At 31.3% G+C, this 27,871-nt stretch overlaps 1 protein-coding gene and 1 long non-coding RNA gene across 3 annotated transcripts in view; one reads left to right on the forward strand and one right to left on the reverse strand.

Moving 5' to 3' along the window:
- Window positions 1–1,174: 1,174 nt before the first annotated feature.
- LOC123305542 lies at window positions 1,175–27,824 on the forward strand. The gene is made up of 6 exons (XR_006536842.1): window positions 1,175–1,703; window positions 9,854–9,856; window positions 13,182–13,192; window positions 17,578–17,587; window positions 17,716–17,722; window positions 27,811–27,824. It is a non-coding gene; the product is annotated as an uncharacterized LOC123305542 (long non-coding RNA).
- Window positions 3,059–27,871, reverse strand: part of LOC123305506 — an 88,423-nt gene continuing 63,610 nt past the window's right edge. For both annotated transcript variants that reach the window (XM_044887238.1, XM_044887239.1), the window contains 10 exons: window positions 20,326–20,433; window positions 18,354–18,536; window positions 18,018–18,288; window positions 16,049–16,279; window positions 15,735–15,853; window positions 14,617–14,805; window positions 11,768–13,785; window positions 11,325–11,625; window positions 8,047–9,238; window positions 3,059–7,274 (listed from right to left, as the gene is read on the reverse strand). In XM_044887238.1, coding sequence (XP_044743173.1) covers window positions 3,130–7,274; window positions 8,047–9,238; window positions 11,325–11,625; window positions 11,768–13,785; window positions 14,617–14,805; window positions 15,735–15,853; window positions 16,049–16,279; window positions 18,018–18,288; window positions 18,354–18,536; window positions 20,326–20,433 — 8,757 coding nt within the window. In that variant the 3' untranslated portion in view covers window positions 3,059–3,129. The remainder of the gene's footprint in view (window positions 7,275–8,046; window positions 9,239–11,324; window positions 11,626–11,767; window positions 13,786–14,616; window positions 14,806–15,734; window positions 15,854–16,048; window positions 16,280–18,017; window positions 18,289–18,353; window positions 18,537–20,325; window positions 20,434–27,871) is intronic.

The following is a 27,871-nucleotide window of genomic DNA, read 5'->3' on the forward strand; positions in this document are numbered from 1 at the left end:
GTTTTTTTTTTGGCAAGAAGCAAATCGATACACTTTTTTTAATAATAGATCAGTCTTAAAACAAAATTCTTAATACGTATTAACAAAATTAATTTCGAATTACTAACAAAGAATAAAAATTTATATTTCAAAATTTAATTTTTCATTTTGACATTTATATTAATAATATTGAAGTGTCTGCGATTTCAAAATAATTTCCGGCTTATTAACTTCAGATTGAAAAATTTCGTCTTCCCGATTTTACCTAATTCAATTTTTTTGATAACTGTTTTTTTTTTTATAAACTGATTCAGACTCGATCCTGAGAAAGAAAGGCATTAAAACATAATAACAAAACGGTCACAAATTTATTAAAATTTTGTTGTTTTATGTTATGCCAGTTTTCGACCAAAATTTCGTCTGCTTAGATTTTGAATGGCGAGTTGACAAAAGAAGAAGCCTCCAGAAGTCAATCTAAGAAAATATTAAGCCTTTTCGAGAAAGTTCGAAAAAATTATTTTTTTAACATAAATTGAACAATTTTCACTATCATTTGTAAGCACAAACGTACACTTCAATTTATCGATATTGACAATCTTTTCTTTAAATGATATGATCTGTGATATGAATACGAAAATGATTTAATTATTCCATTTTTATCAAATTGATTATAATTACAATTACAATATCTTTTTGTTTGATAAAAATTAAGTAATTTTCGTGAAAAATATTAGTAAAATTTAATTTTGAAATATTTAATGAATGAATTTTAGTGATTATTAATTTGTTCGTTTAATTAATAGAATTTATTTAAAATTATTTGAGAAATGTTTCTGGTTTAATTTTTGTTTAAAAATAAATGATTAAGAATATACTTATTGCAAATTTACATATGAGCAGCATGGAGGTTTTTATTTAAGAATAATTTAGAAGTCGTTCACGTAACTTAATATTTGATTAGTTTGGCGATGACCAAACTCGATTTGAATATACATAAATAAATTATATTTTATTCATTAAGTTTAGTTGCAATTTAATTTATATTTATAACAAATTTCATTAATTTATTACATGAATCTCAACTTAACATATCCACTGAAAATAGTATAAATTTTGATGAAATATAAAAATTAAAAGAAAACGTAGAACGAATATTTTTATACGTTTTACATCATCTGTCTATACAAGACAGCTGATACCATAGAACTATTTATTCAGTTAAGTGGACGACTTCTAAACTAGTCCTAAATACAAGCTCCCATGCTGCTCGTACATATCATTTTCAGTTTTAAGATTATTTCAAATAATCTTGTTTTTTTAGCTTAATCTCAAAAAAAATTTCATAATTTTTAATTTTTTTTAAGTTGAATCTCGATTTTATACAATATTTGAAGCAAAGTCGTTCCAAAATTTGAAAGTAATCGAAGTTATTTAGTGTAGTGGCGATCCAAAAAAAAAAAAATCTAACAGAATAAATTGTAGATTTTAGTTTTCATAAATCTTTCTTTCTTTATAATAAATTTTTAATTATACGTATAGATATTTCATTGGTTTTTTTCCAATGCCTGTGGATTTGCAACTGCTATGCAAATACGTAGTATTATACCAATTTTTATGACGGCACGTTCTACTTCCAGTAAAATAATACGAAGGCAGTATGAGGTTTAAATTTGATTCTTGGAAAATTACTTCTCTAAAATGTTTCATAGTATGAAACATCGTATGTATGGATGTCATCGCTTGGTTTTAGTACGAAATTCTTTTGGACAAGATACTCTATTCTACTCTTCCAAGCTGCGTTCCAAATTCTAATGATAAACTTCTTAAAATTACTGTATTCTAAAAGATATAGAAAGTGTATATAATTCCAGAGAATTTCAAATTATTTTCCTGTTGAAGCAGTAGATACTAAAGGAAAGTTGATTTACTCTTATATTTTGAAACTAATCTTACTTAAATTTTCAATCTAAATTATATTCAAGTTTTCTTCTTTTCGTCAGTTTGAGTCGATTTTTTTCAATTCGATAAATAAATTATCCGTTTAATTAAGTGAGAATTTGTACTTAATAAAAAATGTACAGTGAAGGGAACTCGTTTCGCGTGTTCAAAGTATTTTTTATCATAAGTTAAATTCAAATCAAAATAGATATAATTTTAAAGTTGCTATACAGTTTTTTTACAATAATTATATAAAAACGAAAGATTTATGAGTATGTATGAATGTAATGAAGTGCTTACGCATAGGTATATATTTTAAATATACAGGAACATGTCACATTTGAGGTTCCAATAATTCGAATTTTTTTCCCATTAGTAGCATTTATCTTTTTTTCGCTCAGCATTAAATACTTGATAAATTTTCTGCTATTTTTCGATTAATTCCTGGTTTTTCAATTTCATTTTCTTTTCCTTGGTATTCCTGTAGTTTTAACTTTAATAAGTCAGTATCTTTCATGTGGAAGATAGTGATATGTTAATATTAAAACAACAGGAATGCTAAAATGAAAAAAATTTGGCAGTTTTTAACCAGAGTTTACTTGTTTTTAACAGATTCTTCCATAAATTTTTTTTTTCTAGAATGCTTTGATAGTTTTTTTTATATAAATACTGACACATGTTCCAAGTCTAGGATGTCAGTTCTAAAAAGTAGGACTTAATTTTTTTTAATTTTTCTACCTCTATAAAAATTTCTGGTAGATAATATTAAAACTACAACTATACAAATAAAATATAGTATTATAAAAGTGCGACTATGCCGTCAAGTATTGTATAAAAGCGTAGTATGTTAACTCTGATTAACTCGTATTATAGTTTTGGTTTTGTGTCACTGGTTTGTCTGTCTCTTAAGTATCTAAAAAAATTGTATCTAAGTATTATTATAATTAATTATTTATAAGAAAAGTCTTATTATTCTAAATATTTGTAACAAATTTAAGTTTATAAATTTCAATTAGAATATTTAGGAAAATTTATAGCTATAAAAATTTCCTAATCAAGCACTAAATATTAAAATTATGAACTAAAAATTTTATTTACATTCTAAACTTGAATATTAAATTAATAAATATATTTACAAGGTTTTAAATTCTACTTAAAACAAAAATGTTTAAATTGTGCTTTAAAATTTACCATTTGGAGGGGTCGCAACATTTACGTAGCTGTTGGTACTGGAGCATGTGTTGTATAATTTTTTTCTTCCATTGATTCTGATACGATATCATCTCTTGTGTATGTTGAATTCAATTGACTACATTCGGAAGATAATTTACTCAATTCTGCCGATAAATTCACATTTTTTGGTAATCCTTCAAATGTTGAGCTACGTAATAAGCGTGGTGAAGTTGACGAGGATGGCGATTCTTGTTGTTGGATCCATACTCGTGTATCTTTTTTCTCTACTTTTTGATTACGACTCATTTCAACTTTCTTCCAAAGACTTGCTATTTTACTTGTAATTTCTTTGGAAGGAGCTGGCGCCGTTGTAGTTGTTACCCCAACAGGTATTTTTTTACGTACATTTGTATTATGTGGTATACTGGAATTACTATACGAGCGTTGCGTTAAATTTGGTTTGGGTAAGTTACTTTTTAAGTTTTGATTTGACGGTGAAGTACGCAAATCAACTGAAGATGTTTGACCATATGATCGTCGTTTTAATTGATCACGCTCAATGCTCGAAGATCTTGATGAAGAGCTTCGAACTGATGGTACGGATTTCGGACGTGTTGAAGAACCAACACTTGATGATTTTGTTAAAGGTTTTTTCACTGGTAAGTTTGTTGTTTTCGGTAATTTTGATATAACCGGTGGTTTCATTACAGGTTTAGCAATTTTTGATGGTGAACTGGACGGTAATGGGATTCTTGTTCTTGTAGGTGATGCGTTTATTATACCACTTCCATCTTCTTTAGTAAAAGTACCTTGACGTTCTAACACCGGTTTTTTAACCGGTGACGTTTCAACTTTCCGTGGTGGGGGAATCGATGATTTAACAGCTATCCTCGACGGAGGCGTTACCGTTGGTATTACCCGTGGAGTTGGTATTATACGTTTTGGACTTGTATTCTTAATCGGTGGTTTCAAAAATCCATTTTTATTAATCGGTTTAACTTGACGATTGATAAGATTCGATGTTGGTGGTTTTATTTCAGAAGATGACGATTTTAAATTTGATGAAACATTTTTAACTAAATTTGATGTTACTGTTTTTGTATTTTTTGGTAAAATTTTTGGTACAGCCGAAACCCGTTTTATTTGGCCATTATATAACGGTTTGCGACGGCCACGGATTCCTTTTACCACTTCGATTGGTTGTTCATCATTTTCATTCTGTTCTCCGGGTTTGACAATTTTCGGTTTTGCTATTTTAACTCCTTGATTATCGTCATCGTCATCATCACTTGATTGTATTTCATCTGGAAGTGGAGATGTAGATGTTTCTTGATGTTGTTCAACTGTTGACGATATTTGTGTATTTTGTATGGGTTGAGGGGGAAGACTATCAATAATCGGTATTTTTTGACTGAAACCCCAACTCTTATGATAAGTTCTGAAATTAACAGAATTCATAGAATTGTGTTCAGATTCATCCTCTTCATTTGATACTAAACTGATTGTTTCACAATCTAATAGTTCATCAACGTTTTCGTTGAGTTTATCAACAATGCGACTTGCTTCATGTTGTATCATATTATGCAATTCATCGCTACCGACAATTAATGGATTGATATGGGGTGGGGAATCAGCATTTGGAAGTGAACTGTCTGGTGACGATGATACAATATCGTCAATAATAGTTCTTGTACGAAATCGTTCTTTATCTTCTAAACGTTTTTGTTTAACAGTTTTTTTAGTACGATGTGAATTAATTTTTTCGTCAGTTTCTAAGCTCGTATAATCCGATTGATTTCCATTAATTTGATTACAATCTAATACTTGAGTTTGAAATCGTTGTCGGTCTTCCTGTCGACGTTGTTTCGGTGTTAATTTACCCCGTTTTTCTGAACAATCTGATGACGATGTGGTATCTTTATGATCTTCAGATTCCACTGTAGATCCCTTACCTGAATCAACTATCGGTTCAGGACACGATACTTGTGTGTCAAAATTTCGTTTCGGTTCTTCCTGTATCACCAAACCAGCTGCAACCGTGTATGTTTTGTAACGTTCTTTGGTTAATTGACGCCGTTGTTTTGGTGTCAAACGTTTATTTACACGGTTCACTTTTTTTGGTGTTGATTCCGCACTACTTGATGCAAAATCTGATGGTAATGGCGTTACACTATTAGCATCGGAATATTCTGTTGTAAGATCATCTTTTTGTAATGTTGGGTCATTATGAGTATTACAATCTTCAAATATATCGATTGTATCATCGTCACAAATTGTATCGTTGTTGGTTGATGTATCAATTATCGAGTGATGTTCATTGAAATAGCTTGGAGGATTGACATTTTCAATATCACTGAAACTAAAATCAGCAGAACCAATAAAATTGATTAAACTGTGTGGTTGTTTTGATTCCGATGTAATTTTATGCTCCATATCAAATACATCAGTTGTAATTACACCATTTGGTATAAAATCTGGCTTGATAGTAGCTGTCTCGAATGCTACTTCGCTTGTAATACTTGCAACACTGATCATACTACTTTCCATATCGGATATTTCATTCATAATTGATGGCGGTTTAATACAATCAAGATTTAAACTTGTTGTTTGATTGATTAGATTTTCAAGACTACCAGAATGATTTGAAGAATTTGTGATTGCTTTACGCATCATATCTGTTGCAGATAATTTACGTTTCGAATTAGCACGTATGAGTGGCTTTTTACGATTTTCTGAATCACCGCTTCCATCCCAAACCCCCGATATACTTGTTAACGATGTTAAACTCCCTAAATTCGAGGGTGGTTTAATGTTTTCGATATCGATATTCGAGCTTGTTGTACTTTGTATCATACCAGCTGCATCATTTTCGACGGCTTTTACAACTTTGTAAGCTTCTGCAGCAATTATAGTTGAGTCAGTCATGTTTGTTTCAAGTGATGATAAATTTGCTTCACCAACTCCATCAATTTCATCTTTAAGGGATGGTTCTGTTGTTTCACTTTTGATTGAAACAATAATTGGTTCTGTAGCAGAAATACTTGGGAATGTTAAATCTGCTGACGAGGTTGTGGTATCATTATTCCAAGTATCTTGTACACTTTGTTTCATTAATCGATCAGTGTGTAAGTGTGATGCTTGTGATACTAATTCAGCAGTTAAGCGGTCTACAGATGCAATCATCGCGTCAGGATCGCGTGGTTTCACATAATCATATTTCATATCATCAGATATTTCAAACGAGCTCTCATCAGAATTGTGTGTCGAATTATTTTCATCGGCGCATGTTACAAATTCCGTAACAACCAGTTCATTCTCAGTTTTATCATTATTTTCAATTGAATGGACATTTTCTTCGGACAAATTATTTTCTAGGCTAGAGTCTAATAAACTGGATAAACTTTTATTACATCCTTTTTTAATTTCACCATTGAATAAATTATTATCATACCCATTCTTCGTCTCCCCAATCCATGAATTCTCGATGCGGTGGATGTATTCGTCTGGCAATTTCCCGCAAGTGTCTGGATACTGAGTAGGACTGTCTTGCTCTTTGCAAATCTGTCGCTGGATCTCTTTTCCGACGAAATCTTTTTCTGCGCCTGTCACTAGGTGGAATGTGTGCGGGGTCTGGTGCAGCACCACCAGCTCCTCGGCAGTGCTCGCAGTAACAGGCGGAGCTTCCACGTTTTTTGACTCGAAATTTGTTGTTGAACCAAATTTTTGTTCGAAATTTGGTACACGTGTACTATAAAATTCTTCACGGCTTATAATTCTTTCACGTGTTGAATTTTCTCTTACTGTTATGTTCGTACGTTGTATTTCACGGGAATTGGCAACAACTCGAGTTGTGAATGAAGATTCACGATACGCAGGATGTGGATATGGAGATGATGTTTCTGAGTATTTACCATCAAAATCTGTTTGATTTCGCGAATTTTGCTTATGGTGTTGATGAACGTTATCGTCACGTTCAGCACCAATTGGTTTCCTATTTTCGGGACGAACTCTGAACATTTGACCGGTAGCACGAGCCACTCCAGCCTGAATACATTGTTCTAATAATAACTTTTCAGAATCGTTTAAAGATGTTGCTGAATCCAGACTCAAAGTGGAACTCATGCGTTGGGAGGCTTTTCCAAAGTTATGAGATGACTCTGATTTACTAAACCGATTTGTAATTCCTGAAATTAAAAAAATGCTATTTTAAATTTTTGTTTCAATAAATTATGCATAGTGAAATTTAAATTGATATCAAAGGTAGATGATTGGTAGATTGTTTAACAACACTTTATAAACAAAAAACGAATTAAAACAAACAATTGACTGAGTTAATTATTGAAAAACCATGTATAGACAGTGTTGATTACTCAATCGTTTGTTTTTTTACGTCCTGTAGGTAAAGAAAGATAGCTACTCGTACACACAAAGTAGTAAGAGTATCTTTCTTCTCACCTCCTTAGTGGATATAGTATATGCTAACAAACACATATTAAATATATGTAACGAATAAATTTAAAATATATACAATACCTGCATACATACTATGTATATAATGTTTCTAACCTAATTTGCGCCCTCGCGGGTAAACAGAAATTTTTACGAATAAATCTTTCAAACAAAAGTTGTTTATTTTTTTATCAAGAACATTTTTCATATTTAAACTTCTATCTCTAATGGTTTACAAGATGGGTCTTACGGACCCAAGACTCAATTGACCTATGTTGCTCATTTACGAACTCCACCTCAGTTTTTAAGTCTTAAGCACGCGCTATAATAATTTCAACTTGATATATCTTTTCGTTTTTGAGTAATTGTGTTGGCAGACAGACGGACAAACGGCCAAAATTTTGTACGTAACATCAATATTTTTAAGCGTTACAAACTTGGAACTAAACTTAGTATACCTTGATATATTTCATAAATACATGGTATAATAAACGGATAAAAAATTACCTTTTTGTTTAGAATTAAAAATATGTGAATCATCAGTTCGTTTAAACTCCGAATCAAATTCTGAACTCTTTTTCATGTAACCCATTGATCGACTACGTTTCTCCAATCGTGGACGTTCATTTTCAACTTTTCTACTTTGAGATTGTTGAACAAAAGCAGGTGAAATTTGTGGTTTCTCCCCAGTGACCGATTGTATACCCAAATTAATGCATTCGGTTAATAATCGTTCATCGGCTGATGTAATACTTGCATTATCATCATCTTCGCCACCATGTATAAGACGAGCATCAGCCGAACCTTTTGTAACACGATCCATACCCAATTGAATACAATCTTGTAATAGTTTGTCAGCAACAGAATCATCAGATAAATCCACTTCAGAATCTTTATCACGTTTTTTTATATTTTCTTCGGATTTATGTGTTTCTACGCATGAATTTAATGCTACACGCGCCATTCCGGCTTTAATACATTGTTGTAATAATCTTTCATCGGCTGATGTATAACTATCGTCACTAAAAGCTGGTGCGTCGTCATCTTCTAGAACAATTTTTTTACTTTTTTGTTGCTCAGGAGCAATTGTATGCGCGGTGCTTGTAACACGGTTCATTCCAGCTTGAATACACTGTTGTAACAACCGTTCATCAGCTGAATTATTACTACTATCATCTTCAGAACTATCTGGTGGATGTGCTAATGTTTGTTCATTTGTTTTGTTCACAACAGTTGAATGATTTTCATCACCCGATAACTCAAAGCTGTTATCATGTTCTGATTTTTTATCTTCATTATTATCAGTTTTTGGCTGTCCGTTTTCGTTTTCTTTTTGAATTTTTTGATCATCTTCAAGTGGTATGGATAATTCAGACAAATTTGAATTAGAGCCAGCATGACTTAATACAGCTGGTGTATCTTCCGTGTAGTACGTTTTCACTACGTCGCATTGGGTCTCTTGTGGAGGACTTCGCTCACTAATTTGTGATTTTTTCATTTGAGGTGGTGGCGGTGGACGAGATCGCATTCTAGGTATATTTGATTTTGGTACACTTTTCTTAAATATTGGTATACCTGTACCAGTATGACGAGGCGATGGTGGAGTTCGATTTGTTAATGACATTTCAGACATTTGTTGAACCATTTTATCGGTTTCATTATTATTGACTAGGACTATCGCAGCAGATGACGATGGTAACTGTGAAAAAAATTTTTTTTAGATAAAATTCATAAAATATTATAAGTATGAAATGATTAGAGTTTGAATTCTGCTAAAATGTTTTATAACTTTCCGAGAAGATTTTATTCAGTTCTCAACTATCTTCGAAGAATTTGAAAGCATCAATCGTTTTAATTCAAGATTACACTCGCAAATAACTTTGCTAAAAAAATCAATATTTATTTCCTAATTCTATTAAAAGTATGGAATTTTTCGAAATCTATTGTTAATTTTTTGAATGTCCAAATTCCCTATGTACAAATCAGAATTTTAACGAAATTTATAATTTTTCTAATATTGGCCTGTTGTATATCGTGTACAGAAAACTCGTAATTTGAGTAGCTATTAAAATAATTAAAAGCTCTCTTTTTGTGTCAAATATCTTATAAGACCAAAATGGTATTAAAATATTTAAAAGCTCTCTATTAAAATAATTAAAAGCTCTCTTTTTGTGTCAGATATCTTATAAGACCAAAATGGTATACCTCATCCATCCATCCTGAAGTGTAAAAAATGCCGCCCATGTTTCATAAAATTGTTTTCGGGTGTCATGTATATTTCTTATTATTTGAGGGATAAAACTGAGAATACGAGGGCGTAAAAATTGACGTATATTAAAAAGAGTGCACCCTTGTAATCATATATAAAAGTAAATAAATCTACTAAAAATGAGAAAATTTTGGCCGAAATTTCAGAAAAAGGCAAATAGTAAATCACTGCAGTCTTTCTATGACCGAAAAGCTCCGTGATCCTTTGGTTCAAAATTGGGCACTATTAGTAAAACTTTTTTTATAAATACGAATCATTTAAAAAAAAAAAAGTTTTAGAAATTGATGTTAAAAATGCAAGTTTATCTATTTTGTTTAACTACTAGGGTAGTCACTGAGGCATTTCACATCGCAATTTTGTGATGGCAAGACCGATTGACTTGAAATTTGGTTAGCGCATAGGAAATAACCTAAGAAACGAAAGTGATATTCTGGTGACAATAGTTAAAGCTCTAGAATAACATATTAAGACAATTTACTTGTAAGCACAAATTTGGCTGGGAAATAATAGTATTATTCCAACTGATTGGGGTTGGATAATTAACGAAGGGACTTCACAATCAGTCAAAATACTGAGGCTTGTAACTGCCGCAAACTTGGGCTGTTTTGCAATACAACCAGTGGACAATGTTCTGGTGATATCGTCAAAATTGTGTTCTTATTGTAGATGAAGTGGAGGATGTTGACTTTGAAGATAATTATGATAATTAATTTTATACATTTTTTTTAATAAAAAATATTGAGTCATATATACATAAAATTGTTTTATTGTTCCCTCTATCAATAAAATAAGTTAAAAATTTTAAGTAAAAAGTTAAAAATTTTAAGTAAACATACTTGTTGACTTTTATCATTCAATGTGATATTTTTTGATTCAAAAATTATAAATTATTTTAAAAATTCTTAGAATAATACTCTTTTATATTTAAAACGATCTACTTTTTTTTTCGTTGGGAGAAGTAGTTTTAAATGTTTTAAAATAACGTAAATTTTATTTAATAATGTTCATCAATATTTATTCTATAAATTTTAATATTATTTTCATCGATAAAATGCTTAGATATGTATTTTTCAGATTTTCTAGTAAAAGAGGTAGTTTTCACCTCCTTAAAATAAAAAGTGCACATCGGACTAAATCACCAAGTTTCATAAAAATCGGTCTTACCCCACAAAATTGTGAGGTAACATCCTATTTTCAGCAACAACGACTGTCGTAGACTGAGTTATTACAAAAATAACTAAAGCCTCTAATGTCGTTATTAGTTCCGTTGGCATCCCGTAAAGTGACTTCAGTTAAATTATAAAAACGTTTAGATTTTAACAAAATCTTTTGGTTTACCTACTTTTATTATCTGTTTAATTTTTTTTGTTTCTTTCTCAACACTCTGTATAGCTTAATTTACTACCACACACCAACATTAACCATGACCCAATCTTAAAAGCATTTGTGAATTTAAAGCAAAATTAAATGCTAGGTGCTGTGAAAAATAATATACAGTGCAAATGTGTCTTCCTACCTTATTCGGTTTAATTTCATCATCAATAGTTAATGAACTCAAACTTGTTGCACGTGAAAATTCAATCGGTGTATTTTCATCTTTAAACGATGATGTAGCATCTTCAAATACACTTTGTTTAACAACAGTCGATGATGTTGTAGGCATTATCAAGGTATTTGAACTTCTTGCTTGTGGTGTTAATTTTCTAGTTCGAGGTGTAATTAATTCTTGATTTGATGGTCGTACTGGAGTTGGTGGTACAGTTTGTGTTGGTGAATCTGGTAATTCACTCGGTGAAACTACACCGCTTGTACGGCGACTGTAAAAAAAATTTAAATTCAATTAGTGATAAATAATAAACACGGTAACTCAAAAGTAATTAACAGTAGAAAAATGGTATACAGAGGATGGGATTCTAATATAGAAAGTCTATCAAAAGAGCAAAAACAAACAAAAATTACCTAAAATCAGAAATAACTGAACTGCGATCATCATGAATTGAATGCTGTTCCACACTATCCAAAGACGCTAACGAACTACTTCGTGAAAACATTAAAGGTGTTTCCTCAGCATAATCAATAGCGCCACCAAATGTAACAACTTTACATTCACGATGGTCACGTATTTCCTCCTTTAATGGTTGTGTTTCCGGTTTCACAATTTGTTGCGAATTATCTTGTTTTTCCGGCGTATAATTCAATTTTTTCTCATCTTTGAGTGCATTCTCATTAGTAGCTGTTGAATTTAATGAACTTAGAGAACTAACACGTGAAAAATAACCTGGCGTACCTTCTTCACAGTAATTAACTGGTTTTTCTGGTGATAAAATACCCGAAGAATTAAATCCAGATTTATAGTTGGAAGTATACTTAGTTTCTGGTTCAATTTTTGTAATATCTTCGATGGAACATGTGTCTTTCTCATCTAAATGACGCGATTCATGCTCTTTCGCCGGTTTACTAGCATCGTCTTCTTCTTTCACATAATCATTATCGATTATTTTCTTCTCATCTTGTATTATAGCTCCATCTAATCGTAAATCACTCATTGACGTAGCCGTTGAAAAGTTAAATGGTGTTTCATAAGGTGTGCCCTCTGTACAATACGTTTTCACTGTATCCTCGTGAACATATTCTGGTATCGATTGTTTTGGAGAGGATTCTTCATTACTATCATCTTCAGGGTAACGTAAAGAATAATTGGTTGGTTGATCTAAATCGGTAACTGTATAATTACCATATGCAACTTCTACTTTACTTTTGTTTGATGAAGACGTTGCACTGGGCGGTTTTGAAGTTATGGTTGTCGCTTCCTCAGAATATTTTTGACTATAATCAATAGGTTGATCATTATGTATGTTTTGTTCATTTTCTGGAAATTTGCTACGACGTTCGAACGAAGTATTTTTTATTGACCATACGTTTGAGTCTAATGCTCGTTGCTCATAGTGTGAATGTTCATAACGTTTAATAAATTTGAGATCAGTACGTCCCTGACTTTTCACATTTGTAAGAATATCACTTTGACATAATTTTTGATTGGTAACTGGTATTACAGTATTCGTGGTACGTATTTGTATTGGTAAATTTCGTATAACGCGCTCGTAAACTGAATCGGAATGTGTGCTTGTAACAGATTCTCGACTCTCTGATAACGTCGACTCGTTATTTTTGCGACCATGTGTATAACTATGTGATGCTAATATTCGTCCTAAATGTAACTCGTTATTTGTTGCAGTGGTTGTCGTCGGTGAAACGCTGGGTTCAATATTATCACATGTTTCTGTTAAATTTTCGTCTAATTCTTGTTCTAAAGCACGCTGTTTACGCGCTCCTAACGTTGGTAACGTTGTTAAACCTAATGCTTTTGCGGTAGAATCTAATCGAGTAAGTGAACCACCGTTTGGTCGAGCACCAAGTAAATTTTTTAATGCAGCACTTGAGCCCATTGAGATCATTTTGTGTTTTGAATGTGTTAAGCTACGTAACATTGGTACAGCACCCATATCCCATAATGCTTTTTGATCAGCGGGACATTTGGCTGAAAGATTCCATAATGAACCACAAGCGTTACTGACAACCGTTAAACTTGGTGAACGTAATTGTTGTAATAAAATTTGTAAACAATTTTGTTGACGTAATATTGCACGATAATCTTCACGTACAGCAATATGACTGGATATATTACGTAAAATGCCGCCAGCGTTTTCAATAATCGATAAAGTTTTCGATTGTGATTTATATGTTAACATTTCAACTAAATATCCTAATAAACCGTCTACACTGCATATATCAGCTTTGTTTATACTACAGTGTGCGGATAAATTCCATAAAGCTGATAACACAGATTTTAATGTTGCTTCTTTTTGACTATTCATTGCAGCATACGCTAAACCAACAACAGCACCAACTTCACGTAATATTTGTTTGCTTTGTGAATCTGCTCGCCATGATAAATTACGTAGTACACTAGCTGTTACCTAATTTACGAAAATTTATTTATTAATTCACTAAATTTAATTAAAGTGTGATATTATCAATAGCGGAACGGTAATTATCAATAACGGAATATCAATGATTATAGATACTAGCTTTACACTCAGGCTTGCTTAGAAGTGTGGGTAAAAAGAAGAGATTGGGTCCGAAATAAAATTTATTTTTAAAAACTTTTGCTTGTCTTGAATCTAGGGAATAATTGTGAAGTCGAAGAGCTCGACACGAATGGTACAAAGCTAGCGGGTACAAGTATCAATAAGCATCCATAAATTATCTTAAGGAAGGTAATATTAAATGAAGGGAGCAATGTACTTGTGGTACTATAAGACATATGTGGTCAGAGTACAATCGGAGGCGTTCTGAAGATTTTATCTGATTTCCAAGGGCCTCAATAAGCAATAACTTTGCGCTTATTACTGGCCACTGGCTAGGAGGCAAGGAAATTGAACTTCTTAGCCTTGTAGTGTATCACGACTACTGCCAGAGCTGCCAAGATGAGGAGGAAAAGACGATCACTCACCTTTTCTGCCAATGTCTAACTCTTACCATGAGAAGATTGACTCACTTGGGTCAGTCATTCATTGAGGACCTTCCGATTTGAACTCCGTTGATGTCAAAACACTTTTCTTCAAATGTTTCATGGAGTAGTGAATAGAAATGTGCAAGCCTGAGTTATTGGGATCACAATGAACTTTGTGGTTTAAATGTGTTTCAGTCTGAGGCAGCGACTATATCCTAACCTAACTTAACGTGGTGAACTGCCGAGGGCTCGAGTATTAATTATTTTATATAATTATAAAAAGAAAAATACAAACCTGTTTTAAATCTTCACTATTTGAATACAGTTGTTTAACCAAAACTTGCATAAATTCATGTAAAGAGCACAGTAGAGCTTTATTATTTCCATCACCAAAAGTAAGATTTGTAAGTGCCATACCCGCATAACGACGTAACGTAATACATTGTAGATCCTCACTATCGCTTCCATGCACCAAGTGATCCACCTAATGTACAAAAGCATTCGTTGGATTGGTGAATTGTGAGTGAAAATAAACTGTGTATGTGTGTGTAAGAGTTTAGAAAAAAAGCATGTTGAAAAATTTTCATAATTCTTTTTAAGTGTAAAAAAAATACACTCACAAAAATTCCCATCATTTTTATACACAAGGAGTGCGTTTTAATGCAAAAATTAAGAAATAAATCTCAAAAAATTGTAAAAAATTTTATATGTACCAATATTACGGTTAAAATAAATTTTCAAAAAGTTACATGCAAACAATTTAGAGCATGCTTATTCGAAGTGAAACTTTTAAGTCTTATAGGGAAAAACGAATATTAACAAACTAAAAAAGAAAAAATACTTTCATAAAGGTAATATAAAATAAAGAAAACATTAGGAGAACTAAGACTGGAAAGCGATGGCAGATCTCAAGTAACTAAAATCAACACGCTAAGAAATTCCAAAATACATAGTGATAAACTGAAACTTCCTGCTCAGATTTCACTTTCTAAAGATCCACCATAATTTGTTTAAAAAAATTGAAATGGGTGTGTCAGAGCCTCGATCTTCCATTAGGTTTATGATAAATTGGATAACACAATAAATTCCTTATATATCGATAACCTATTAACCGAGAACGAATTAAACATATTTGAAAATTTAATCCGATTCAATATTATAACGAGAAACACGGATCAGTATCCTTTTGGTTTATAGAACAGGTTCTTATGGGATATTTTTTAATATTATGAAATGTCAGAATTTGATGAAGCCTTATTAAGTTTCACTTCTACTGCATGATTTTCTTACGGATAGATTTACAATAATATATTTCCTAATTTACAAAAATACATTTAGTTTTACCAAATGTTACTACAAGTGTTCCTTTGCAATATTTTAAAATAATTCATTATATTTAATTAATAAACATACCTGTATAAGTTTTGCAATTGCTTGAAGACCCCCTAATTGACAAATTGCAATACGATGTCCTTCATCGAATGATAATTTCATTAAATTTGCAATTATTTGTGCTGGATGCTTATCGTTCTCTGTAAGAAAAAATTATCAATCAATAAATAGAAAATATTATATTGAAATTTGATCTTTTTCCCTAAATAGACAATAGTGTCTTCGTAAGTCCTTGAGATACCAAATTGTGCAATTACTTATCTTAAATTTTATGGTTAGACAATCAGGTCTTTTTTAGAAAAATATTTTCAAATATTTTAAGAGTATATACAAACCTTTATCAGAAGATATTTCCGATGTACTTGGAGTATCCGGAGTTTTTTCATCTACAATATTTTCACAATATATACGAATTTGTTCTAATAATTTTAACACACGAGTTTCACGACGTAAAAGCCTTTCATCGGGCTGTGCTTGTACAAGATTATGTAATGCTTGACTAGCTTGTTGTCTTGTTAATGCATCACATTCTGAATGCACTAACTGTACTAATAAAGGAATGCAACCTGAAAAAAATATAAAATTTATTGAATATTTTTTCTTTGCCAGGACAAAAAACTTTATATCCAGATATAATATTTTGTTATAGTAATGTTAAATACGATCTTTATATTCTTTTGCTTATTATACCATGTATATATGAAATATACATAGTATATTAAGTTTAGTCCCAAGTTTGTAACGCTTGAAAATATTGATGCTACGAAAAAAATTTTATCATAGGTGTTCATAAAATCGCCTAATGTGTCCATTTCCGGTTGTCCGTCCGTCCGTCTGTGGACACGATAACTCAAAAACGAAAAAAGATATCGAGCTGAAATTTTTACAGCGTACTCAGGACGTAAAAAGTGAGGTCAAGTTCGTAAATGAGCATCATAGGTCAATTGGGTCTTGGGTCCGTAGGACCCATCTTGTAAACCGTTAGAGATAGAACAAAAGTTTAAATGTAAAAAATGTTCCTTATCAAAAAATAAACAACTTTTGTTTGAAACATTTTTTCGTAAACATTTAAACACTGTTTACCCGTGAGGGCGCCAATTAGGCGGAAATTTTATAATGTACTATACTTGATTATCAGTTATGTATGTGTCACATGTTTGTATGTGTTATGTGATAAAGAAATCAACACTGACTATGCATGGTATTTCAACAATTAATTCAGTCAATTGTTTGTTTTCACTTGTTGGAACTGAATTCAACAATAAGTGCGTCTGCCTACGATCGAGTACGGCTAATTTTTCCAAAATAATATAACGTAATGTTGTGGCATCCATTATTCATGCACTATTTGACCAATATAGTCCGAAAATATTTGGTTTCATTCGGTTTTATAGTCGAATAGTTGAGTTATTTATACCATTCATATTCCAGAAATTTTGCCATGAATACAGAAAAGTTAGTTTGTTCTATTTAAGAAAATGTCCCTTTATCAGATATAAATTAGAACTGTTTGAATATCTATCTCCTCGTACTGCCGAAAAAAATATCCTCTATATCTATTATAATAAGTACTACTACTGGATAGAATATATGCAGTTGACCCACGGCAACCCGATAAACGTTTTGCAAGACGATGGCGAATGATCGAATTTGTTGGATTAAGTACCGTACCTCTTGTAGACAGGAATTTTTGAAAAAAAGAATATTTTATTTCGACAAATTACTTATAAAAGTCTGTTCAAACATGAATAGGTTTACCTGTGCAGGTAAACTAGAGCGTGAAGAATCGAAATTCGATTATTGCGCAGGCGAGTAGACCTAACCGTGTGTGTGAGTCAGTCCTGCAAACCTGTACAGGCATAAGGTTAGTTGTAGTTAGTTCCTTGAGCAGAGAACACGTCGGTTTGGTTTGGTAGTTTTTAGTTTTTTCTCGACTGTGTAGAAATCTTCCGGTTTACTGTAGCGTGTATATGCTCTAGCCTGTACAGGGATACTTTACCAGTATATCTGTGCAGGTATGCCTAGCATTAGTCACCCATTTAGACACGTCGGAGCAGGAACTGTAAACGGCTAGTGATTATTGGGCTTTTGCGGTTCCAATGGACGGATATTTAATATAGCAACATTAAAATTAAACTCATTTTATAATAATTGTATTTTTCCGAGAGGGAAATACAAAATAATTTTAATAAAATGAGTGAATCTTGATAAAACAATTAACAATCGATTAACATGATAAACCACGAATCTGAAAGCGAATATTCTTTTTGGATATTACTCAGTATATAAATAACAAAAAATTACCTGATTTTCTCATCGCTAAACAACTTTCTGGACTACTGCTTAAAGCAAGTAAAGTATGACCCATATCAGCACCTTCATTTGCACCTAGCATTGCCAATAATCCATAAACAATATCAACTTTAGCACCAAGTTGATGATGTGAATCTAAATTTGATGCAGTAAACGTTCCCGAACATTGATTGGAAATAGAATCTGTACTTTTATGATCCGCTGATTCAAATGGTCCTGTAGAACCAGCGCTTGATGCGAAACTCATCACACTGGTCATATCCTATAAACAGAAAATGAGATTATAAATTAAATTGTTTAAAAAAAAATAGGAATATAAATTCTTACATGATTTGACGACGAAGGTAGACTAGATGGTCCACTTTGCCAAAGACCCCGTTCAACAGGCCATGTACCATGGTATAAATTTGAAAGTGGCCCATTTATAGATGCAGTTACATGTTCAGAACTGCTATCCATATCACCTCCACTTGATATATCACGTTCTGGTGATATTCTTGTTGTAAATGACTGAAATTTTTTTTGAAACAAAATTTTAAATACTACTACATAACGGCGAAGTAAGGGTGCAACCGTATAAGGTGAATGTGTTTTCGATGGAAGTATTTGGGTGATTTATTTTATAGCTCTTGTGCAGTATTAGTGATAAAAAATAGTTTTATATTCTGCTGACTTTGTAAAAGGCTTCGTTATAATGGATATGAAATATTGTTATTCGGGAAAATTTTATATCATACGAAAATTTTATATCATGAACAATTTTTTTTAATCAGTAATTGAACCCAAAAAGCCATCATTGTGTACGGTCTAACAAGTAACACAAAATATATGAAATGCCGCCCCATTACCGAAATTTTGCATAAAATGAATAAATTTTTTTGATTCATTCATAGAAAAAACCTCATATCAAGCTTGTTCGTATGCAGAAGTTTCAATAGATCGGAATATATCGGATAATAAGTTTCAATATGAATGAAAGTGCACAAATTCGGGATACAATGAAGACTCGAGGTTTAAGAAACAAACAGTTCTTAAACGTTTTGATCGTCTATAAATTTCTTTATTATCCAAATTGCCAAATACGCTGATAACTGAGGATTTTTTTTTGAATCTTTTTATATGCTTAATATCTTTTTCGCAATTCGGAAACGTAAACTAATTTGAAAATCTGACTTTAGGTGGCAAGCTGCATGATGCAGGGATACAAGTTATTTGTTTTAAAAATTTACATTTCCTAATTTAAAATAAAATTAATAAATGTATCTGCTTATAGTAATTAATTTTGAAAATATTCATTTTCGTAGCTGCTTACAGTACGATTACACTTTTCAAAGCATTTTCGATAACGCGGACAAAATTTTTGTTCCCACCCTCCGAATTTTGCCGCCTTGGGCGCTGTCAATATAAACAATGATTATCAACCTTATAATACTATTTTTAACAGTTTTCTATAAGAGGGATTACCCATAAAAATGTGTTGTCAGATGTTAATATTTCCAAAAATAAATTTTATTGAAGGAATGTTTCAAATAAATGGTGTTGGGTTCAAAGGGGAGATATCTTAAGACGTCTTTTTTTAAACTTAACAAAAGTCTTTTAAAAGTTAACTAAAATTCACAACTTTAAAAACACAAGATTAAAAAATAGAATAATATTTTAAATGGGCATTGCGCTTAGCCGAAATGAGCACTCCATTAATTTACTGAGCTAGTTCCGATACCCTACATATTGTACTGTATCCTTTCTTTAAAATATATGAGGTGTCAGTACTATCTTCCCGCATAGAATGATTTACTTTGGTTAGACACACTCATTGTTCACAAATCATAAGATAAAAACAGATTTAAACATTTTAATTTATGTTAGATAGTTCTCCTTTCTGTTATGCTTTCTTTTCCTCTAATTCGATCATTGTTTAAGAGGGGAAACACTTTCTGCCTTACAAGACGTATTATAGAGTTGGAAATCGGGAATGAAGTAACTTTATACTTTTTTGTTCTTAGTTTCGTTGCTTACTAACATTGATCTTTAATTTACTTGAAAAAAAAAATCCACAAATTTCTGAGATATCGACTGAAATTGCTCTGAATATAGGCCGTTGCATTCAATTTTGGGCAAAAAATTTACCCAGTTTAAAGAAAATTTTCTTAATAAGGGGTAAATTTTGCATTAAGATGAAACTTGGTATATTTTGAAAGATATAAAATTTGGTATTTTTGAAAGGGGAATTTGCCTCGATTGCCACTTTCTGAATTCGTGCTTGAGTCAAGTAAAAAAGAAAATTAAAAAAAGAATTTACCTCAGGACTATTCGTATGTGTCTTGTATTCCTTTTTGTCCATTGCCGATCGCTTGAATGTTTTTGATTTTGAGTATGTTGAATTTAAATCATCGTTTTTAGTAGAAATCTGTAACAAACAAATTAAAATTTAGTAAAAACGAACTTGAATGAATATTTTGTAAAAATTAAATTATCAAATTAAAATGTTTTTTCAAAAAAGAGCTATTCAATCAAATTCCGTTTGATAAACAATATTTGAAAATGTTTTCAAAGTAATTTTTGTGCAGGAGTTGGAAATAGTTCCCATCTCCTTTTAGCAAACTAATATGGCTTATAAAATAAACCAATAGTATAATAAAATACTGAAAGAGGCTGAGTTTGTATGGAATTGAAATACGCCAAAATTCATTTTTCCTCTTTACTCTTCTTCCTAATAAAATTTGTGAGAACCATATTTCTTACATCTTTTGCTTAAAACTTCTTTTTAAAATTATGAATAATTAATTTACTTAGTTTCAAAAATGACAGCAAGAAAGATAGAAAAAATTTTTTTCCAAATTTTGTCCGAAATTGTCCATATTTCGTAAGTGAAATAAAAAAGCGTCAATAAATTTAAGGATGTAATTGATCATTTATAAAGGGAGTAAAAATTGAAATTATAAGGTTATACAAAAACTATATTTATTAAGATGTACTTCTAAAAATTGTTTACGGAAGCATTAACGAACTGAATGGTTTCGAGTCATGTACACTCTTAGTCCAAATAAACGCAAAAGTTGATCCATCCTAAGTGATATTACTATAACAGTACATGTAATTCACATATAATGTTATAGCTATAACAGTTAGAATGATAAAACACGCGCATATTTTGTGACACAGAGTGTATTACAGAGAGTGATTACAACTAATTGGGTGTAATCTTAAATTTATATATTAGGTTGAGTGCTTATAAGTTAGTTTTAGAGTCGATTAATAAGTTAGTTTTAGTTTTAGAATCGAAGTATGTAATTTCTTTAAGTTGAAGTATTATAGGTAGAGTTTAAGCTAGGTTTATAAAATAGCTCTATATTTGTATTACAACAATAAAATTGAAATGCCCCCGAGCCAATCGTTCTCAAATACCGCAATGTCCAAAAATGGTATTTTTAGACACAAGAAACCTTAAAATAAAGAATTCCACATTGAAATTCGTTTACAGAATGTCCCAGATAAGAACAGACAGAAGAATACTAGCAATTCTACATCGAATTTTCACTCAAAACTTCCTTTGCGGTTTGAGATTCGCTGTACCATTAATGCGATATATGGCTTCTTTAATTATCGTTTGTATATTAAATTTTCTCGATAAATAAAGAAAATTTTTGAATATCTAAACCCACCTTACTTATTAATCAAATTGAAAATTTTATGTTTAGCTAAGCTGCTGGAAATTAAATTTACTGCAATTTATATTCCACAATTTTTTTTAAACTTTGATATTTATGGAGATCATTTACTGGTGTTCTTCTGTCTGTAGTTATTTGAGACATCCTGTACAAAGGCTAAAAATCGACTAGTATTAAATTTCTTTCTAAAACTAACCAAAAAAGTAAAAAGACGTTGTAATTTAATACACAAATCTGTTTTGAATTACAGTCACTTATCAACTTCCGTATTTACATAAAAAACGTATCTCTTAAGAAAAGTTGAATGAGTCATTTATATTCAAAGAGTTTACATTAAAATTGATATTTTTATATTAGGCATTTTTAGGATAATGTAGCAAAAATGAAGTCACTGAAAAGGATGCGCTTCAAAACTTAAAAAAGTTGTGCATAGATTAAACTCAAACATTAACAAGATATACAACCAGCTTCAAGAATTGTTTCTATCTATTTTTAACTTTCGGGAGGGGGGGGGGTGGAAAGGTGGAGCCAGAAAGTGGGGATGAATAATCGAATATTTTCAAATATACCCTAGTGAGGTATTAAATAAAAGAACACGACGTGTTCATTACGAAACTGTAACCCCTACGCAAGAGGATATGGGGGAGGGAATGAAAGTGGGAATATTGCCCAGAAAAGTGGGCATTTCACAGCTAGTTGTATTTATAATGAATCTTTCGATACAATCCCACAAATTGAAACACTCCTGGTTTTTATTGAGTCCCGCCCGATTATCGAGATTCTACTGTATTTTGATTCATTATATATAATATTATTTTATTGTGAGCTTACAAGCACCATGATATGAGTAAACTCCTTCAAATTCAATAGAAATATACATCTCTTGACGTCATTATATTCTTTCCTATTTTTATCAATATACAAGATATATGGTTTGCACTCTCTTTGTCACCTACAAAATAGATGACATTCAACTCATATCAACAGCCTTCAGTAAACAATCTATTCAATTGACATATTTCCGAGCTTTTCAATTTCTTTTCTAAAAATCATATGTACAATTTTTTTCTCACTATACAAAAAATGTTTCTATATCGCTACATGCAAGGAAGTATATTCAAAAGGAAAAATTCCGTAATTATGTATCATAACAGTCCCAGATGCAACATTTCAATATCCTACGACGACTAATGGTTTTGAGGAAACCATAATTTAAAAAAAATAACAAGAGGGGTACCGCAAATGGATTCCTAGCATTTACACGAAGTGGCCCTCTGTTCTTGAAAACAACTTATCGCCCGGAGGCCAATCGTCTTCAGGTAGAAAGTGCTATTTTAAACAGATCCAAATTATAAGATTTTGCCGAGCCCAGTATGAATTGGTCCAAAGTTTTGGACTTCAAACATTTAATATGCGACTCCCTTCAGGATTCTGAGATCCCCAAATTATGAAGATGGTACTTCAATCTACAATGTCTTTTCAAGAGACCCATCATCCTTCTCAAGAATCTGTCGCATACTCTGAACAAAATTCCTGCAAACAAGGTGGGCTCGTAGCCATTTCTAGATTAGGTAAATTACATAACATTTTGGTATGGAAATGACCGACTCAAGTGAAAGAAGCATTTGAGACGACTGTCCCATTCTTTTTAACAATAAAGTGGATTGGTATCCAGATCAGCCCGTTTGTGTTATTCAGTACCACACTTGATTGGAATGTGCGATCTGAATGTATGAGAAAAAATGCTTTTATCTGTCCATTGTAATTTTTTGTGTTACAAGTGTGGGCACTTCTCAACACGGCGAAGATTTCTTCTTGAAAAATCATCGTATATTGACCAAGTGGAATCGACCCTTTATTCTTGGTCTATAAAGCCTCGCACCATATAGATCTACGGTACTTGATCCATCCGTGCAAAAATATGGTCTCGGAATGGTGAAAAGCTAGTCAAATCTCGGTTTTTATCCAAACGGGAAGAACTATTCATTTTAAATTGACGGTGGAAACGGTAAATGATAATAGTAGAATCCTCAGCTATTTCAATAAGTTGGATTACAGTCTCTAACCTGCTCATTATACTCGCATGACCTGTGTTTGTTCAACATTACCACTGTCTACAATTCCTTAGTGGATAGTCAGCTTTCTTGACCCCGTTTCAATCATTAAATGGATCGGCGGAATATCTAGAAGCGCATCCAGTGCAGAGATGGTTTGAGCCACATTCTACGATAATAATTTATGACAAACGTGAGATACTAAAAATATTTTGGCTTGATGAATATAGATGACCTATTTCAAATAATTTTTCATTTCTGTATAATCAGAAATAATAAAATTGTACCACTGATTTTCCAACGAGTTTTAGCTAGTACATTCATAAAACAATAATACAAAAAGTTTTCTTCATCACAAAATTCATGACCAGAATATTATTATTTTACTTTTCAACATGTTAGATATATTATAATGTTGTTCATCATATCCGGTCTTTTGTTTATAAAAATGACTTTTATAAATAAATAATATAAACCATTGTTTGCCTAATGTTATAATAGGCGCTTACGAAGATTTCTGACCAATGTCCAATTTATCACATAAGCCACATACAGTCAAACCTGGATGAATGAGACCTGAATAAGCGAGAAAACTCTATGGGCGACAGTAATTGCCAGGTCCTGTCATTTTAATCCTTTAAGTGTAAGCATAGAATATTACACATAAATAACGCGAGGGATATGCTAGCCTGTAAGTGGATGCGATATGATGAATGAGAGAGAAGACTGCCAGTTAGTTCCTATTTGTCCTTGTCATAGTCATATGGCATAATCATATAATGCATAGATTTTGTGCCTGCTACTATTATATTTTTGTACAAAGAGGTTATATACAATTTTGTATTATTTTTTCTCAAAAATGAAAAAGTGTTTAATATGCAAATTTGTTCACAAGTAAATAATAAAATAATACCTGTCGACAAATTTGGCAATTTTTTTATAAACAATACCTCACAAACTTCATGTAATAAGGCCACAGCCAATCACGAAAAAAAGTTTTTTCTTATATGAAATAAAATCAATCATTAATGCATGAAAAAACTTTGTTAGATTAGTACAAAGCATTTTTGAATAACTTTTAATGTATTAAATAATATTCCATAAATCGTTTTTGAACTAACTATTTATTTAATAGCAATAATGTAAACAATATCTAGCCAATGGCATATAAATTAAACAAGGACACATAGGAGCTAACTGGCAGTCTTCTCTCTCATTCATCATATCGCAAATTTTGGGCCATAACGTACTCTATGTATAATATTCTATGAGTGTAAGTGAGAAACAGGAAAGTAGAACGTATTTAACATCTGCTATTTATGATCCATTCTTCAATTTCGCAGAACTAAAAAACATTCTTTTTGTGCATTTATAAATTTCGAATAATGATGCGTGTGTAATGACTTAGTTTTGGAACTTCTCACTACAGATAACAAGTCTCAGTTACAAGGAAAGATTCGGCACACACTTAAAATATTAAAACGAAAAATCAAATTTAACCAGGTTTGACTGTATTTCTATAAAAACTTCTTTATTATATCATTGTTATGATGTAACTAATTTACGTAATTAAAATAATATTCATGAATAACTTTTTAATGTTATACTTTAACAATAATGTTATACAACAATATTGTTAATTAAATTATTATTATATAATCCAAGAAACTTTAAATGTCAAAAAAGGAACTTTAAATGTCAAAAAAGGAACTTTAAATGTCAATTTGAAGGTTAGTATGTCCAGATTTTTTTAGGGAAAATAATATTAAGATAAATACCAGTTCGGATCTAGGGAGAGCGAAAATTGGAGCAGTTGCCCCGGAAATCATAATAAAATATAATTGAAAAAAATATTTTAAAGCGTCTAGTTTAAAAATTTTAAAATATTTTTTTTTACACATTCTAAGTTGATTTATAAACATAGATATAAGACCAATGTCTATGTTTATAAACGTATCCCCACATCTTGTTGGATCCAAAGATCAGTAGGTAAATGGAGCCGATCTAACACGAAAATATTCAAAAGACTTGAATGCAGTTGATTTGTGCCACGAACTAATCGAAATTAATGAAAAATCAATTTTATTCAGTCATGGTACTACATCTGTACAATCATGACGGCATTTACAAAACTAAAGGCGGCATTGAACTTAAAATCTAAGAACGCAAAAGCTAAAAATCCGTCACTCGCTACGATTTTATATTTCTTTAACAAATTAATTAGGAAGCTGTAATGAAAAAAAAAACAAGATATTGTTGACTGGATGGTTCAAACACTTAATGTCATCAGAATATTAATGAATTGTTTCAATGTAAGTAACAGCTTCATCACATTAATTCAAAGGAAGAAGTTATCACCAATACCAATATGTACAATGCAATACTATTTAAAATAATTAAGACAATAGAATTATTTATGAGTCATCAAAACCATCATTTTATACTTTATAGATATAGCTTTACTTTTAACACTAAAAACAAATACTACTTAAAATTAAATTAAATAATATTATTACATAATTAATTGACTTTTGGTTACTTGAATTCTGAAACGAGCTGTTTCTCAACGTAAAGATTTTTAATTTAGTTAAAGGATTTTCGAAAACTCGAAATTTTCGAGTACTCTCACAGCACCTGGCAAACGTGAACTTTCTGTTTTCGTGGAGCTTTGGGAATAAGCTCTGGAAATTGCAGCAACTTTCGTAATTAACTTTCCAGAAGTTTTTCGCGAAACTATAAAAGATAGAATGTTGCAAATATATAAGTGGTTTGGAGATGTTGGCCTACAATGCCTAATTTTATACCAAAAGTCAATCTGATAATATAGTTAGTTTTTTTAGAGGTAGTTTTTCCAAATTTAGTTTCCATAAATTTTTTACGAAACTCTAAAAGATAGAAGGTTGAAAATTTACAAGTCATTAAAAAAAAGTATCTTCCTTTATATTTCGAAAACGAAATAGAAAATCAAAAACGGAAAAATACATTTCTGTTAATTTTTGAAGAGGAATGAAAATATAGTATTTAATTTTTATACCTGGCAGTTTTCATGATAAAGATCAAATTTGTTTATTTAAATGGAAATACTAAAATACACTTCAGCATAAAAATGGGGTCAGCCACGGAAAGAGAAATAATAAGCTGAATTTTCTTAAATAGCTTTCAATTCAATTTATTCATTCTTTTTTAAGCAATACAATATTGTACAGAACAAGGGATAGGGAAAAAGAAAGGAAGGGGAAGGTATGTAGTTATGACTGACTTTGTTAGGAACTATCCCGGCATTAACCTCGTGCAAACCTAATGGAAAACCATAGAAAACCATATTAAGGATAGCCGGCATCTGGTACATAAAGATCAAATGCCGCCCGAGTATCACTCATAGCGTGATTCGGTTAAGGCTTCATTTTACCGCTTTAAAATTTAAGTCTCAAAAGTCTAATAAAATAACGTGTCTACATCGGAAATTATTCAATGATTTTTTATTGAAATCCCCGGAAAATCGAAAAAACGATTATATATTTCTATTCTATACATGAAAGGTGAGATTTTCACCAACCAACCAGAAATAAAGCCAAATTAACAGAATACTTTGAAAAATTTCATTACGCACATCGCAACCCCCCCCCTCCGGGAAATCAGTCAGTGATTCAGCTTCAGTTATTGATAACTGGGAGTTACAACCCCGCTGACTGGCAATAATAATTCGCACTAATTAAAAAAAGCAGATGGACCCGTTTTCAGTAATTCCAAGTTAGACTACCAGATGGCAATACTTGTACTTACGATTTTTAAAGGCAAATAACAATATTCAAATCAGATAAACCCCGCCAACTGTCGATAATAATTCGTACTAATTAAAACAGGAAGTGGACTCGCTTTCAATAGTTCAAATTTAGACTAACAGGTTATTAACCAATTATCAATAGTGCCCTCTCTCTCAAAAAAAAAGGTTTAGTACATGAAAAAATGTTACAAATAAAATTTTTCGCAAATTTATTCTCTACAATTTTTATAATAGATGTTAACAACTTTTAAAAAGATAAAGAAATTAAAGAAATGAAGATATATATGAAAATTCAGCTGACTGGGCTAATAGAGAAAGCATAGAAAAAATATTTCCCAA

Source organism: Chrysoperla carnea, chromosome 1, assembly GCF_905475395.1.
Source record: "Chrysoperla carnea chromosome 1, inChrCarn1.1, whole genome shotgun sequence".
Lineage (NCBI taxonomy): Eukaryota > Metazoa > Arthropoda > Insecta > Neuroptera > Chrysopidae > Chrysoperla > Chrysoperla carnea.